The 17,276-nt window shown below is 41.9% G+C and overlaps 1 protein-coding gene across 3 annotated transcripts in view; it reads right to left on the bottom strand.

Annotated features, from left to right (window-relative positions):
* The window catches only part of LOC115016626 (diacylglycerol kinase zeta-like), a 100,266-nt gene that overhangs the window by 57,567 nt on the left and 25,423 nt on the right, over positions 1-17,276 (bottom strand). Inside the window, exons 3-22 of one of the 3 annotated variants that reach the window (XM_029444541.1) lie at positions 12,444-12,552; positions 12,004-12,099; positions 10,701-10,778; positions 10,343-10,405; positions 9,199-9,255; positions 9,017-9,085; positions 8,852-8,923; positions 8,654-8,770; positions 7,892-7,963; positions 7,712-7,810; positions 7,119-7,201; positions 6,941-7,001; positions 6,598-6,711; positions 6,215-6,352; positions 5,939-6,017; positions 5,768-5,823; positions 4,880-4,942; positions 4,597-4,670; positions 4,065-4,176; positions 3,681-3,767 (exon numbers count right to left, since the gene is read on the bottom strand). In XM_029444541.1, coding sequence (XP_029300401.1) covers positions 3,681-3,767; positions 4,065-4,176; positions 4,597-4,670; positions 4,880-4,942; positions 5,768-5,823; positions 5,939-6,017; positions 6,215-6,352; positions 6,598-6,711; positions 6,941-7,001; positions 7,119-7,201; positions 7,712-7,810; positions 7,892-7,963; positions 8,654-8,770; positions 8,852-8,923; positions 9,017-9,085; positions 9,199-9,255; positions 10,343-10,405; positions 10,701-10,778; positions 12,004-12,099; positions 12,444-12,552 — 1,699 coding nt within the window. Of the gene's footprint in view, positions 1-3,680; positions 3,768-4,064; positions 4,177-4,596; positions 4,671-4,879; positions 4,943-5,767; positions 5,824-5,938; positions 6,018-6,214; positions 6,353-6,597; positions 6,712-6,940; positions 7,002-7,118; positions 7,202-7,711; positions 7,811-7,891; positions 7,964-8,653; positions 8,771-8,851; positions 8,924-9,016; positions 9,086-9,198; positions 9,256-10,342; positions 10,406-10,700; positions 10,779-12,003; positions 12,100-12,443; positions 12,553-14,068; positions 15,299-17,276 lie in introns of all 3 variants that reach the window. The other 2 variants (XM_029444522.1, XM_029444532.1) reach the window with 2 other exon arrangements.

Genomic DNA, 17,276 nt, shown 5'->3' with positions numbered 1-17,276 from the left:
GTACAGTGTGTACCTGTATGTACAGTGTGTAGTGTGTACCTGTATGTACAGCGTGTACAGTGTGTACCTGTATGTACAGCGTGTACAGTGTGTACCTGTATGTACAGCATGTACAGTATGTACCTGTATGTACAGCGTGTACAGTGTATACCTGTATGTACAGTGTGTACCTGTATATACAGCCTGTACAGTGTACAGTGTATACCTGTATGTACAGTGTGTACCTGTATATACAGCTTGTACAGTGTGTACAGTGTATACCTGTATGTACAGTATGTACCTGTATGTACAGCGTGTAGTGTGTACCTGTATGTACAGCGTGTACAGTGTGTACCTGTATGTACAGTGTGTACAGTGTATACCTGTATGTACAGTGTGTAGTGTATAACTGTATGTACAGTGTGTACAGTATATACCTGTATGTACAGTGTGTACCTGTATGTACAGTTTTTAACGTGTGTACCTGTATGTACAGTGTGTACACTGTATACAGTGTGTACAGTGTGTACCTGTATATACAGCCTGTACAGTGTGTACAGTGTATACCTGTATGTACAGTGTGTAGTGTGTACCTGTATGTACAGTGTGTAGTGTGTACCTGTATGTACAGCGTGTACAGTGTGTACTTGTATGTACAGCGTGTACAGTGTGTACCTGTATGTACAGGTGTACAGGGTATACCTGTATGTACAGTGTGTACAGTGTATAACTGTATGTACAGTGTATACCTGTGTGTACAGTGTGTACCTGTATGTACAGTTTTTAACGTGTGTACCTGTATGTACAGTGTGTACCTGTATATACAGCCTGTACAGTGTACAGTGTATACCTGTATGTACAGTGTGTACCTGTATATACAGCCTGTACAGTGTGTACAGTGTATACCTGTATGTACAGTATGTACCTGTATGTACAGCGTGTAGTGTGTACCTGTATGTACAGCGTGTACAGTGTGTACCTGTATGTACAGCGTGTACAGTGTATACCTGTATGTACAGTGTGTACCTGTATATACAGCCTGTACAGTGTACAGTGTATACCTGTATGTACAGTGTGTACCTGTATATACAGCCTGTACAGTGTGTACAGTGTATACCTGTATGTACAGTATGTACCTGTATGTACAGCGTGTAGTGTGTACCTGTATGTACAGCGTGTACAGTGTGTACCTGTATGTACAGTGTGTACAGTGTATACCTGTATGTACAGTTTTTAACGTGTAACTGTATGTACAGTGTGTACACTGTATACAGTGTGTACAGTGTGTACCTGTATATACAGCCTGTACAGTGTGTACAGTGTATACCTGTATGTACAGTGTATACCTGTATGTAAAGTGTGTACCTGTATGTACAGTTTTTAACGTGTACCTGTATGTACAGTGTGTACACTGTATACAGTGTGTACAGTGTGTACCTGTATATACAGCCTGTACAGTGTGTACAGTGTATACCTGTATGTACAGTGTATACCTGTATGTAAAGTGTGTACCTGTATGTACAGTGTATACACTGTATACAGTGTGTACAGTGTGCACCTGTATATACAGCCTGTACAGTGTATACCTGTATGTACAGTGTTTACAGTGTATACCTGTATGTACAGCCTGTACAGTGTGTACATTGTATACCTGTATGTACAGTGTGTACCTGTATATACAGCCTGTACAGTGTGTATAGTGTATACCTGTATGTACAGTATGTACAGTGTATACCTGTATGTACAGTGTGTACAGTGTATACCTGTATGTACAGTGTGTACAGTGTATACCTGTATGTACAGTGTGTACAGTGTGTACCTGTATGTACAGTGTGTAGTGTGTACCTGTATGTACAGCGTGTACAGTGTGTACCTGTATGTACAGCGTGTAGTGTGTACCTGTATGTACAGCGTGTACAGTGTGTACCTGTATGTACAGTGTGTACAGTGTATACCTGTTTGTACAGTGTGTACACTGTATACAGTGTGTACAGTGTGTACAGCCTGTACAGTGTATACCTGTATGTACAGTGTGTACAGTGTGTACCTGTATGTACAGTGTGTAGTGTGTACCTGTATGTACAGCGTGTACAGTGTGTACCTGTATGTACAGTGTGTACACTGTATACAGTGTGTACCTGTATATACAGCCTGTACAGTGTGTACCTGTATGTACAGTTTTTAACGTGTGTACCTGTATGTAGAGTGTGTACACTGTATACAGTGTGTACAGTGTGCACCTGTATATACAGCCTGTACAGTGTGTACAGTGTATACCTGTATGTACAGTGTGTACAGTGTATACCTGTATGTACAGTGTGTACCTGTATGTACAGTGTGTACAGTGTATACCTGTATGTACAGTGTGTACACAGTGTGTACCTGTATGTACAGCCTGTACAGTGTGTACAGTGTATACCTGTATGTACAGTGTGTACCTGTATATACAGCCTGTACAGTGTGTACAGTGTATACCTGTATGTACAGTATGTACAGTGTATACCTGTATGTACAGTGTGTACAGTGTATACCTGTATGTACAGTGTGTACAGTGTATACCTGTATGTACAGTGTGTACACTGTATACAGTGTGTACAGTGTATACCTGTATGTACAGTGTGTACAGTGTGTACCTGTATGTACAGTGTGTAGTGTGTACCTGTATGTACAGCGTGTACAGTGTGTACCTGTATGTACAGCGTGTAGTGTGTACCTGTATGTACAGAGTGTACAGTGTGTACCTGTATGTACAGTGTGTACAGTGTATAACTGTATGTACAGTGTGTACAGTGTGTACCTGTATGTACAGTGTGTAGTGTGTACCTGTATGTACAGCGTGTACAGTGTGTACCTGTATGTACAGCGTGTAGTGTGTACCTGTATGTACAGCGTGTACAGTGTGTACCTGTATGTACAGTGTGTACAGTGTATACCTGTATGTACAGTGTGTACACTGTATACAGTGTGTACAGTGTGTACAGCCTGTACAGTGTGTACAGTGTATACCTGTATGTACAGTGTGTACAGTGTGTACCTGTATGTACAGTGTGTAGTGTGTACCTGTATGTACAGTGTGTACAGTGTATAACTGTATGTACAGTGTGTACACTGTATACAGTGTGTATCTGTATATACAGCCTGTACAGTGTGTACAGTGTATACCTGTATGTACAGTGTATACCTGTATGTAAAGTGTGTACCTGTATGTACAGTTTTTAACGTGTGTACCTGTATGTACAGTGTGTACACTGTATACAGTGTGTACAGTGTGCACCTGTATATACATTCTGTACAGTGTGTACAGTGTATACCTGTATGTACAGTGTGTACAGTGTATACCTGTATGTACAGTGTGTACCTGTATGTACAGTGTGTACAGTGTATACCTGTATGTACAGTGTGTACACTGTATACAGTGTGTACCTGTATGTACAGCCTGTACAGTGTGTACAGTGTATACCTGTATGTACAGGTGTGTACAGTGTGTACCTGTATGTACAGTGTGTACAGTTTATACCTGTATGCACAGCCTGTACAGTGTATACCTGTATGTACAGTGTGTACAGTGTGTACCTGTATGTACAGTGTGTACAGTGTGTACAGTGTATACCTGTATGTACAGCCTGTACAGTGTGTACAGTGTATACCTGTATGTACAGTGTGTACCTGTATGTACAGTGTGTAGTGTGTACATTGTGTACCTGTACTGGGAGAGGCTTTGTAGTGGTGAGCGTGACTTCTCTGCACTGGTTCAACCTCTCGCCATGACCTCCAACCTGGAGAGTAGCCTACACACACACATCAAGAAGACGAGTCAGTTCCAGCTACCAGGAAATACTGTAAGATTTTTTCACAGCACAGAATATTCTCTAGCTGATTTGTTACAAGAGTCTTTGGAGGCTGTGCACTAATAGGAGTGTGTGCTGCTGGGAGGATGCTGCCTATGTAAGTGTACACATGATCACAAACTGTTATTATACTAATCATCCCAATCGACACCCCAGGTCAGATGACATTTATTCTAATCAAGGAAGACACTTCCTTCCCTGGTTACCATGGCTACCAGGATACAGTGAGCAACATACCAGTGAAGTCATCGTGAAACCGATGACCTCGATGTATCCATCGTCATGGCGCTGAGGTTCAAAGTCGTGATGTTCACCGGGGTTTCCCCAAGGTGTGGTGCCTGCACAGTATCTGTAGATCACACAACACACACACACACACACACAAACACACACCATCAGAAGCAAGTACCATCTGCAGAAAATGTATTTACAAGATTCAAAAGTAAATGTACCCAACCTATGTGGACCCAACACAACAACAAAAGGTCTGCGCTCTCCAAGTGCTCTTCTAATTACCATTATTAGCAATGATTACACAGATATTGCATTTATTATATTTCAGATTCAGCAGCATGGGAAAAGCACAGCGTCACCTGCAAGCGTGCAGAACCATTAATGTCCATAAAACTTTGCTGCCTTTACGGTATTTCATTCTGATTTAGTACACAACTAATAACTTTATGTATGTATCTGGCGTCTACAATGCTGCACTCATAGTAAACATGGTGGCAGGTAGTGTGAGGAACTACATCAGTGGTGGGAGCATCACCTGGGGATGTTGAGGAAGACCAGACACTGCAGCTTCAAGTCCTGAACCTTCGATGTTAAATCTGTCCCGTCGCACTGGAGAGAGAAACACTTTACATTAACCTCACTACTCACACACACACATACATATTCCTTAGAACATTGAACAAATATTGTCTTTCACATAATCTAGTAACACAAAGTGGGAGAGAAGAAAAACAGAGGTGGAGAGACAAAAACAAGGCAGACAGGCAGGCAAAGTGTTTTTATACGAATGACTGAATGCTTGATTGACAGATACTCACCACTACTTTGATGTGCTTCGACAGGTCTTTGGAGCTGCCCATCAGGAAATCTGAGAATGCCGTCTTTATGACACACACACACACACACACACACACACACACACACACACACACACACACACACACACACACACACACACGATTAAGTCAGAGGAGTGCACCTAAAGTAGGATGAAACAGGGCTGGTCGAGTATGGATAAATGCATCGATCGTGATATGAGACTAGATGTGGCCTTAGATTTTGGATATCGTAATATGGCGTTATTAAATTAGACGTTTTTAAAAAGGTGTTGTCATTTCCTGAATTTTACCAGACAGTTCTAGCTGTTCTATTGATTTCCATTATATAAATATATTTTTAAAAGTCAGAGAGAGTGTTCAATGGTCATTACTGCAAAGTTATTTAGTTGCGTGTCTCCTCGTTAGCCTAATTGTTTTTGCTTTTATTAATCACTTTAAAATCATTATCGCAACAACACAAATAGGAATTCTACAAACGGTAATGGTTGAATAAACCGCCTCACGGTTGTTTGCATCACATGACTTATAAATGTAAATATATAAATATAAATGTCCCTTCGTGATTTTATTAGACATTATTAGATTAGACATTTGTGTGAAATTGCCTGGACACATACAGTATGTTTTTATCTCCCTATGGCAACTCCCCAGCTCTGTAATTGAGATCACACTGTCAGCCCATGACATGTAGCTACAGCACAACTTTCTTCATGTTCGCTGTGTCTCTGTGTCAGCTGCTGTACATCAGACAGACAGAGACTGATTGTGTGCTGGTCAGCTAACAAGAATATTTTGTTAGGCTGTAAATCTGAACTGTATTAAACAGGAACACTCACACACTGATGTTTAACATGGAGATGCACTTACCCCAGCATAGAACATCTTATTCTTAAAACGACTGTTAAACTTCTCTGGGTTGGCCTCTGAAACACAGACATACACAGTAAAACATCTAAAGAATTCATGAATATGTAAAAGTTCAAAGTTCCGTCGAATTAGCAATGTTCCCATCATCTGAACACATCGATATGAACGTACCCCTTGACTCGTGGAACTCCAGAGTCACATGGGCATCAAATCCAAGACTGAAGTAATTGTTGAAAATATCTAGAGGAAGCTGAGAGAGCATACACACAACAATAAAAATACATAAAATGTTTTATTTCACATTTAATGACACAGAACAGTGAACTGTCAGAAACAAAAGTTACGGATGTAACTACGGTTCTATGAATCCTGGATGACCGCCAGAGGCAGTGCTTAACACTAAATATCTTCGTGAGTGAGTGAGTGAGTGAGTGTGTGTGTACTGACCTTATCAGTCTGCTGTTCATCCGGTTCAGCCCCTGCATCGTGGTTTGGTTCAACCTGTAGATTCCATCTGTCCAGTTGGACAACAGTTCCATCCTCAACATGGGAGAGTATCTTAGACAGAGGTTCATCTGTATAGCCCTGGAATACACATATAAAACATATTAGATGAACATGTAACAGGATTTTAACTTCATTATTTCATCAAAACAAATGCTGACTTTGTAACAAAAGTAACAAAGTAACAAACTCAATAACAAAAGACACGTGTGCACTTTGAGGAAACTCTGCAAAGAACATAAAGCTGTGTGTGAGACCATCGGTGTGTAATCACAGTGTACACACAGATCAGTGACACATTAATGTGTGTCACGCTTTGTACTCACCCCTCCCCAGTTGAGGGTTCTGGCGAGGTCATTTCCTGTCCCGAGTGGTAACACAGCAACAGGAGGTTGAGGATTCAAAGCCAGTTCATCAAGACAAGACAGGATCCAGCCCACCTGGTTACACACACACACACAAACACACACACACACACACACACACACACGCACACACACACACAACAGGCTGAAAACCTACCTTTAGCTGACTTTTAAAAAGCTTTACCAGTTTTATGTTTCTTTGTATTTCTAGTGTGTGTGTGTGCGTGCGTGCGTGGGTGCATGCGTGTGTGTGTGTGTGTGTGTGTGTGTGTGTGTGTGTGTGTGTGTGTGTGTGACTACTCACAGTGCCGTCTCCTCCACAAGCCAGGATCCTCAGGTTATGGACTTTACGATACAGCTCCAATCTACAAGAGTGACACTGGTTAATGGTGTATTCAGCCAAGCGAGTCTGACATCACCAGTAGACGTTCACTGATATTAGTGTGTGTGTGCGTGTGTGTGTGTGAGAGAGAATAGCCTACCCCTCCTGTGGTCCTCCATTGCTCAGGTCAAATACCTGTCTGGGGTTCAGATACCACATGAAGGACTGCATGATCTTCGTGCCCTGTCCAACACACAAACCAAAAGGACTGAGACATTGTCCCAAGTTGAGAGAGACGGGGTCAAGGGTCCAAGTCCTAAACATTGGGTTTTAAATCCTAATCAAGTGATTATTGGTTTAACACTGAATCAGTTAGTTAGTTAGTCAGTTAGATTTCTCTGGATGCAGCACTATACAGTATATCATCTGTAACTGCTGAACTGTACATAACTAGAGACCAACTTGCGATGGGTTCACACCAGCCACGACGCCATGGGCCAGGGGCATTTAATTGGGGGGCCGCCCCATTGCTCAGACCACGCTCATCTACGAACTCAACCTTCACTTTGATCTCAACTTCACGTCTGTAAAGTTTCCTGACTGCATCTCGCACAGAACCCCAGAAATATTGGCGGGTTCCAAGATTGCCTGACCAAAGAACCGGCTGCCAGACCGGATGACATGTTGAGTGGTTCACTGAATGAATACAGTCATTTACTCACTGGCAAGGTGGACGGGGTTCTTCATAAATACCTGGTTTCCTCCACTCTTGGGGTTGACGAACACCAGCAGTGGCTTCATCAATGGTGAAGGGATGGGTCTGATTAAAAAGGGTTTCCACTGTCGTCCCTCCTGTCAGAGAACAAGATCATCTGTTCAGAGATTTTATATATATATATATGCAGGACTATATAAATATAGTGCAGGACTGACCTCTGCTCCTTTCTTGCTGCTTTTCCTCTTGAACGATGTTCTCTTCTTCTTCTTGCTCGCCTTCATAGAGGACTGTTGGAGACAGGAAACAGAGACGGCAGCTGCAGATCACTGCGGGCTGATTTCATAGAGAGTGGAGAGGAACAAGTCATGCAGCTTGTTCTCATGATGAAGAGGTTGTGCTCCTCTTCATTAAAACAAGCGTGTGCGTGTGATGGAGTTGGTCAACAAATACACAGACATTAACACAAGACCTCTCCATGCTGGAGACATGATACCAGCTCACCTGAGTCTGAAGAAGAATTTTAATTGCTACTATTACTATGTTTCAATATACTTTGAATCCCAACTGGAAAGGAAGTCCTGCCTTTAAATGGGTCAAGTACAAAACATGAAGAATATCATTCTTGTTTTGTATTGGGAACATGAAAGGAGACATTTCAAAAAACATTTGCAAACTATACTTATTGTATTTATAGTATACCATGGCCATGAAAAGTAGTTGTTTTTGACTGGCTGTCAATCAGGACCCCTAAAACAAAGTCTTACTTACTCTTACTCTTGGTATTCTGTAAATGCCTGCATCAACAGCCATAGTCACAGTAGTACATTGGATTTTAAACCCCAAATCTATTTTCATTCATCACAAACATTATAAATATCTGGATCTTTTTTTGGCGACAGTACCTGTGGCTTCTACTGTAAATGTAATTGTATACAAAATAAAAAAGTCATAAAAAGAGTGACTGACAGCAGTGTTACCTGATGGCGTCGGACTCGAATGATCCATGTGGGCGGAACTATAAGGGCAGCGTGAGCTCCTATTGGACAAGCCTCCTCAATCTGCTGCAGCATGAAGCAAGACACCTTGTTGTGGTACTAAAGGAAGGAAATATAGAAATATATCACATGTATTGCACTGAGATCTGTAGAACAGGAGGACTATAAATAAAGACTCACAGCCTGTTTGCACCAGGAGCAGCTGATGGCCACAATGTCTTTACTGTGGAAAGCAAACTTCTGCTGGAAGCCCTGCACAGAAAAACAATCCGTCGCATTTCACTGCTGCTGAATATTAACTAGCGGTTAACATTATCGGCCAATACGATCGGAATCACCGCTCACCTTCCCACATTGTTTACATTTGCCTTCTTGGCGTCTCCGATGCACCCAGTGATGGCGCACCACGATGGGCTGAACACACACACACACACACAGCTTACTTTTTTAGAACATTTGATATTGAACATAGAAACATTTGCCCCGTGAATGAGAGAAGCAGAAGCACCGAAGCTTCTAGAACTCACCTCTCGGATGTTCCTGGAACCGGATTCTCTGAAGGACGGTTTACACCTGAAATTAATCTGGAAGAGAGCAGAGAGAGAGAGAAAGGTGTAAATGGATGATCACTGGGGCTTCTAACTCTTGCTGCACAAAACCACAGCTTTAAAAAAAGGAAAACGCATGGAGCTCCAGATCAGACGGCTGCGCAGTCGTGATTGCAATGATTTCCAAATGATCGGGTTGGCGGGTGAAGAAGGAGGAAGAAGCAGTTCGACCAAAGAGGTTCAGACGTGTCAGGAGGCACCTTGATTCCCCGGGTATGAAGTGTGTGCAGAAAAGAGAAAACAAGAACCCCCCCCCCTTTCACCAGAGCAGGGACACCAGCAGACGCTGTGGTTGTCAGGCTGAACGCTGTTAGAGCAGGCAAAGTGTTTTTTTTAGGGGGGACGGCGTATGGTCCAGTTAATTCTAATGTCCCTTCTATTAGTTCCTACCAATCACGGTTCAGCCTTTCATCCAAAACGTTGGTTAGCAGTTTGTGTTCACTGTTGATATCATGACATGAAGTCTTACATTAGTTAATTATCATGTGCTGTGCAATAGTTTCAATGAGGTGTTTGATTAACTGTCCTCGTGGGTAATTTGCTGATGAAGACAGTGGGATGTGTTTTGAAGGCTGGGAGTACGTGGATCTTCTGTTAGCTGGTGTGAGACATTATCTGGACCCCCACGGTTTGAGAGAGTGGCCTCATATCACTTTGAAATCAACAGGGCCAACCTTTGATCAACAAGAAAATGAGATGAAAGAGACTCAAAAAGAGGTTTAAGTGGAAAGAAAAGGACCCCATCACGATGCAAAACCAGAAGTGGAAGTTTTCCAAAAGGGTGCGTGTGTCTGACCTGGACTACATTTAAATTCCGTTCTCTCATTTAAAAAGTGGATTATTAAAAAAACACATGCTATATCTGTGTTCAGGGGGGCAGCCCTCCACATATACAAAGATTCCTGTTGTATCTTTGAAACACTGATATCATGCTTTGCACTGGGGTCTTTATGGAGGATTGAAGTGAGGTCCAGACAACACCTTTAGGTCTGTGTGTTTCTGTCAGATTGAGGGTCACACACACGAGGAGAGATGAGAGACAGTGGGGGGTTGTGTTTCTCACTCTAAAGTTGGGTTCATTGAGGGGCAGGGTGGCATCCAACAGAATGGCTCTAGAGCTGGGGAACTGCAGGTTAGACAGGAGGAACAGTTAAAGACAAGCTGAGCTCTTCACAATGTGCTGTCCTCCGCTTCAATCAATAAAATAGTTATCAGATTTTAGATTTCCATCGTGGATTACTTTAAACCCTCAGTGGTTTAAACATCCGGTGTTGAATCTTCTCCTCTCCACCTGAAGTTTTACACCTGCGTCTTCTACGTTTCTTTCTTTCTCCATAAAGCAGATTAAAATAAACTCATTTAGATTCCCTGGGAATCAGTCCGCTGTGTAAAGTCTTCTTGAATACATGATATGAAATCACCTTCTCCAGTTGTTCTATACAGATGGTGTGGGCGACTATCTTACAGGCAGCACACTTCCTTCGATTGACAGACCTCTGCTAGAAAGAGGAAAAAAAAAACAGTCTTTCAGTTTTGAAATACAGAAAAACAACCACAGACATAAAATCATAGAAACAAGAGAAAAAGAGAAATAATAAGTATTTTGACAGTCGTTTGTTTTATGATCCTCAGCAGCGAGAGACAAGAGATGAAGCAGTAATACCATCTCTGACCACTGGGGGTCAGTGGTGTGCTGCAAACAGTGAAGGGAGTGTGTGTGAGTCATGAGGACTTTGTGTATGTGTGATGTGACAGGTTTACCATATGTTTGACTTTGAAAATGAGCTGAGTAAAATTATAACATGACATGAGCATGTTGGAAGACACTGGATGATGCATCATCTAACGCTCGCCGTCATAGAGCTGTCGGAGTGTTCACTCACGAGCGCTCTCACTCACAAGCGCTCTCACTCACGAGCGCTCTCACTCATTTTGAGAGATTACCGACTTTTAATTAAAAATCTCTATATTCTTGTTTTGGGCGTGACGAGGGGAAATGAAGCACAAGTTCAAGCTTATAACAGCAAAAATACCCTAAAATGATGCCTAGTTATTTTTCAGTCATTTTTGCAGAAGCGTATCGAATGTTTCATATAGAAAGTGTTTTGGAGGTCTGATGCATTATTTATGTATACTAAATCGTTTTAACATAATATAATATAATAATATATAATGAGAATAATATAAAATAAATAAATATATATATATATATATATATATATAAATAATATTGTATATATATATATATAAATAATATTTATATATATATATATATATATATATATATATATATATATATATATATATATATAAATAATATTTTATATATATATATATATATATGTAAAAAAAAGACCAAAAAAAACCAAAGAAACAGGACACTAAACAAGAGAGTAAATGAACACTGGGAACAAACATGAACTTTCTGTGAACACCAGTCACAGCATCAACTGGGAAGAATCAAAGGTCTGGAGCAGCGAAAGATCATGGAGGACAGAGCATCTCTGATCAGCTGTAGGGGTTACCACCTCCCCGTCATATACAGAAGTCTAGGAATATTCCATAGGCAGAATGAGGCCTGTGAGAGATGATACTTTTACCCTGACGCACTTTGCTCAATCAAAATAGCTGCAGAATAATGTAACTAGTAGAAAACAGTGTTTAGAACATAGAGAGAGAGAAGAGAGGGAGGAGAGGAGCAGGGAATCCCAGTGAGAGACTAACCAGGGCTCTGGCAATGCAGTGTTGTTCTCCCACATAGCAGTAATCTCCGGACGCGTTTGTCTCAAACCAGATATGATCTCCATGCAGAGCCGCCTCCTGCAGGGAGAAACCCAGACACACAAAGGGGAGGACAGAAACTTAAAACTGCCTTGTGTTCTGCAAACCTGTTTCACGGTCAGCGTATAATGAGAGGCTGGTGGTTCACTTTGCTAAGTCACACGTAGGTGGTGTTTGATGAAAGACATGTGACATCATTGTTCATCTGTAAAGATCCTGGTACATTATCCTCTTCTTACATTTGAAATAAACGTTCTCACAAAGCTTTTTATAGGTCACAGAAGTTACACACAAGAGGGAGTGTTACCCTGTGTGTGTGTGTGTGTGTGTGTGTGTGTGTGTGTGTGTGTGTGTGTGTGGGCCCCCTGCTGTGTCATACTCACAGTCCAGTCCAAGGTGCAGCGGATATTTGCTTCTGGGTCGGTCCTGTTCAGGGACGATGTACTGGGTTGGCAAGACAAATGGTGCAGGCCGGACTTCGCTATCGCTTTCCTGAAAAACACAAGAGACAGAAAATTGCGAATGCTCCTTTTCGTCTCGACGATAAAACTCGATGAGGAGGCAAAGAAACATTTATTGTAAAAAAAAGAAAAGAAATCGGCCCATGTCACAAAGAATGAAAACAGTTTGAATATTTGAAATAAATTGGGGTGAACAGTCAAGAACTGCACTAATAAACTAACACCATAATGCAAGTCGATAGCACCTCCGATAGCGGCTGCTAAGAGCTAACAGCTAACAGTAACCAGCTCTACTCTCCATTTCTTATCTTTAATCCAGACTACCAAAATATAACGAGGACCAGAAAATAGTTGTAGTTTGGCCTACAAAATAAAAGCATGAAATACGGAAATATATCAGATATTGGGCATTCTAAGTAATACAGATGTTCATATAACACAAAACTGGACCAGCATGGGTCACCTTTCCATCATCAGTGGACAAGACATGTCTAAACAGACTGTAACCAAATGTAAACAATACGTAGAACAGAAAACTGTGACACTTTTTATCCACACAAACAAATACTTCACGTTCTCTGTGTGGTGAAGGTCAACATGAGGAGCGACACATTTACACATACACCATCAGACTATTGTTTCTCACTGTTAGGGTTATTGTCTTGCCGCAGAGCAGCAGAGCAGCAGAGCGCAGAGCGCAGAGGACAGGAGGAGACAGGAGAGCTAGCTGTCAGCTGTGACTGTAAAGTAACGTTACCTGTGTGAGCCGGAAGGCCAGTGGCGAATAAAGCAATGTGTGACCTTATACCTCTTCTCTGTCTGTCCTTTTAACTGACTGTGGACAAGAGTCGTCCACAGTTAACATCACTACACAGTAGATGCAGAGCTGCAATAAAGTCACAAATATATCTTATGTATCGCTGTTCTGTTTCAAATCTGTTTCAAATCTAAACAAACTCTAAACTCAAGATGTACAAGATGTTTACCTGCTAGTAGCAGCTGAGTATCATTTCAATATTATCACTTATGTCCTCTATGTTGACATGTTGGAGGTTGAAATAACCCTACATATATATATTAAACACGCACATTGAGGAACGGTAAAGAAGATCTCGAACATTTATCACCTTGGAGCTGAATTGTACTAAAGGAAGCTTCAAGGCTGCGTATCTGCCTCTTAGATTATGATTTATCTTGTGTGTTACCGTGACATTTCTGCCTAATGGTGAAATTAAGGGAAGTCAGAAGGTCACCGCAAATGTAATCTGGACTCTGACTAACCCTAACAGATTCCACAGACATCTGGGTATTACTTTTTAAGATACTTTGTGTCACACAATCCTCCTCAAGGGACAAAAAAAATCCGTATTTTCATTGTAATTTATGAATTCCACCTGAGACTGAAGACAAGGACAGACGCAGTCCAATCAACAGTCAATTAAATGACCAGTAGCCAATAAATTAGTGTAAGCATAGAAATAAGTCTCATCTATAGATGCAAAATCAATGTGTGTGTGTGTGTGTGTGTGTGTGTGTGTGTTACATACGACAGGAAGTTCTCCCATGTATCCAGATAAGGATCATAGTATATGGTTCCCTCCGGACCCCCCAGCGGAGAAGAAGAGCTTTTATGGAGTATCGGCCCGGAGCAGTCCACGTGTGTCCCCACCGCCCCAGGCTCACAGCTGCCAGCTGCCAGCTGCCCCAGTCTGGGGCTGGTCGTGGAAGTCTGAATCGGTTTCATCTTCTCTGTGCAGTGAACTTGACTTAACCTTCGCCGATCATGCCGACCATAAACTCCATAACCCGTCTCACCGCTCTGAAACACAGAGTCCGCCGGGAGGATGTGGGAGGAGTTTCGTCTCAGACAGCGAGGAGGGCGAAGCAAGGGGCGGGGTGTAATGTTTCCCATAATGATTGCCTGGGTTAAGTGATGATTTGTAAGCCTAAAGCTCACATCTCGAGTTCCTCCGTTTCTGTTCTCCCCCTCTTCATCCTCTATATCTGACTCAGAACAGGAAGAGACGTCTCGTCCCTCCTCTTCATCCTCCTTGTCTTTCACTCTGCCCATCTGGACCACACTCGCGAGTAACATAGAAGATCCGAGTAAATGAGATTCAATAGATTTGACTTTAGAAGGACGTCGATATCGCATTGCCATCCCACGATGGATGCAGGGGGCAGAGCCAGAGGCGCCACGAGCATGATGAGGTTTGTATTGAAATCCCCTTCTTCCTCTCTTGATGACTCCATCTGCTCTCCCAGTTCCTCTTCCAGATTCTCCATCTGCGTCACCTGTGTTTGTTAACCCTACCTCTATTATGGACAGTCGCTTCTGTCCACTAGCCACCAGCAAGCCGACACTGGGGCGCCTGCGCTGGTCTGCACAGACGGGAGGTAAACCAACAGAGGAGCGTCTGGACTGTACTAACGCCACAGAGGGCAAACCAGCACTAGAGCGCCTCCTGGCTTTACTGGTCTGAAGAGCAGGGCCGGGCTGACGCGCCGCAGCGGGATGCTTCGGTTTTTTCCGCCGATGACGGAAGAAGAAATCCATCATGTCTTGGAGCGCAGTGCAATACGGAAGGTACTAAAAATGATATGCGGCATCTGATAATATGTGCCTTTCTCCCGTCTTCTCTGATTCCAAGCTAAAAGGTTAAAAGGTCAGATTGCAGTTCACATGATGCTTTAGGATCCGTGCGACAGAAGATGGTATCCACGATCAGTGATGATAGTCCAGCTCCTGTTTTAGCTCCAATCTTCCTTTAGAAATGCTGAAGGGACAAATAGACTTTTGGGTTTATTAAATGTGTTCCTTAAATGACATCAACAGAGAGAATTACCGATGCAACAAACCTCGGTTCAACAAACCTCGGTTATAAATTAAATACTTAAGAAAGGTAACACTTTATTTGTATAGACCGCCCACAAATAGTTTCATTAGTAACATGTTTTGTTTGTAGATGTCTAACAGATTATCTATAGAGTATATATGACCATTCATGAATATACCTGCAGAAAGTGCTATTTTAGTTGAACTTGAACTATTCATTATGCTAACTTGTATAGCAGTGGTTGAGTGAGTAGTTGAATAAGAGGTAAGTATGTTCATCAATTGTTACATATACTCTGTAGATAATCTGTCTATAAACTATGTGTAGGCGAATTGTCCAAATAAAGTGTTACCACTAAAAATCCCCATAATAAAATATACATTTTCATCCAAACAAATCCAATAGAATCTACGGATTCCTGATGCAGTGCTGCTTCGTTCAAAGTCATCCAAACTTCAATCAGTCGTCCCTTCACTGGTCCCTGAACATCCACGGGATGATTGATTCAGTGGTTCTGAGTTTGTGGACACTCTTACAGTGTAGGGCTTACACTGTATGCTAATGACTGCAATGATTTTGCTTTCGGAGGAAAATGGTTACTAAGGACCTTTGATCAACATATATGAGGTAATGTTTAAGTAGTTAAGGGAAAACAACGTGAACACAGATTCAGATAGTCACCAAAGCCACATATCATCGGAACATTCGGATACTAAAATGGCATTTTTCAGACCGAACAGGAGCTAACTTAGTTTGAGACCAATTTCTCTATCTGGCAACACATTGTGTGTCAACATCTTAAGCTAACGTTCGCAACTGCCCTAGCTAACTAATAATGATAAATATGTTTGTTAGTTGTGTAAATATCTAATGTTAGCAAAAAAAGATATAAATATATTAGGCCGCGCCCACTTAGGAGACAGGAAGTGTGTACCATTTATTAGCTATAGAGCAAACATGACGAATGAAGGCTAATGTTGCTTCTACTACTGAATGAATGTTGATATAATGTGTGCGTCTGTGTATGTCAAGTATTCTTACAGTAAGTATTAAAGATCACTGACACATCAAACTTCATCTTGCCCTTCTAGTGCTTTTAATCTTTAAAACAGTCGCACTCACTCTGCGTTGCGTCTGACTCAGATTAGATATGTGAATTCCTTTTAAAATACTAATGTTTAAAAATACAGGAACGATAGACTTCGTGGTCAAAGCCAGCAAATGAGCATTTCATTCCACCATCAGTTGAGTAGATGATCCTTCAATGTGGCGACTTCATCTCAATGCATCCTCCACCTGTAATCAGAGGTATCGACTTGTGATCAGATCGCCCAAGAAGCATGGTAGTACCAGCTCTGGACAGGGCCTTAGTTTTCGTGACCTTTGGGTCAAAAAGGCCCATAAAGTAAGTGCACTGTGTTCAGTGAGTAACACTCTGATTTCCCCAGGCTTGATGGGATTAGTTTAGTCGAACAATGTTTGAAGTATAAATCTGTCGCTGTGAGCCCTGAGGTACTTGGTGGACCACGTTTTGCTGAGTCTGAAAGTTTCTATTTATGCTGTCACTAGCTGAGTAAATTAAGAAAGCACGACACCATGAAAACTACTCTGAACTCTGTGGCTTCACATTGGACCGAGGCCACAGACTGGGGCTCCTGGTTAAAATGAGATGTCTGGGGGAGGTCTGGCATGGTAATGAAGTAAATGTGTTTAGTGCTTTTTTTAAGGGTTTGGTTAAGGGAAACAAAAGTGAGACGAATGATGATTTCTTTGTGGAAGTAAAAGGCCAGTGTGTCTAGTTTGTGTGGACGTACTTAAGGTAATTAAAAATAATCTCGAGCGTCATTACTGCATGAAACATGGATAAAGTTAATGCTCTTCGGCAGAGTTTGGCCCAACAAGCAGCTCTCTGCAGAGC

This window comes from Cottoperca gobio, chromosome 2 (assembly GCF_900634415.1).
Source record: "Cottoperca gobio chromosome 2, fCotGob3.1, whole genome shotgun sequence".
In the NCBI taxonomy this organism is placed as follows: domain Eukaryota; kingdom Metazoa; phylum Chordata; class Actinopteri; order Perciformes; family Bovichtidae; genus Cottoperca; species Cottoperca gobio.
The sequence above is the reverse complement of the archived record's forward strand: the minus strand, read 5'-3'. Positions and strand labels throughout refer to the sequence as shown.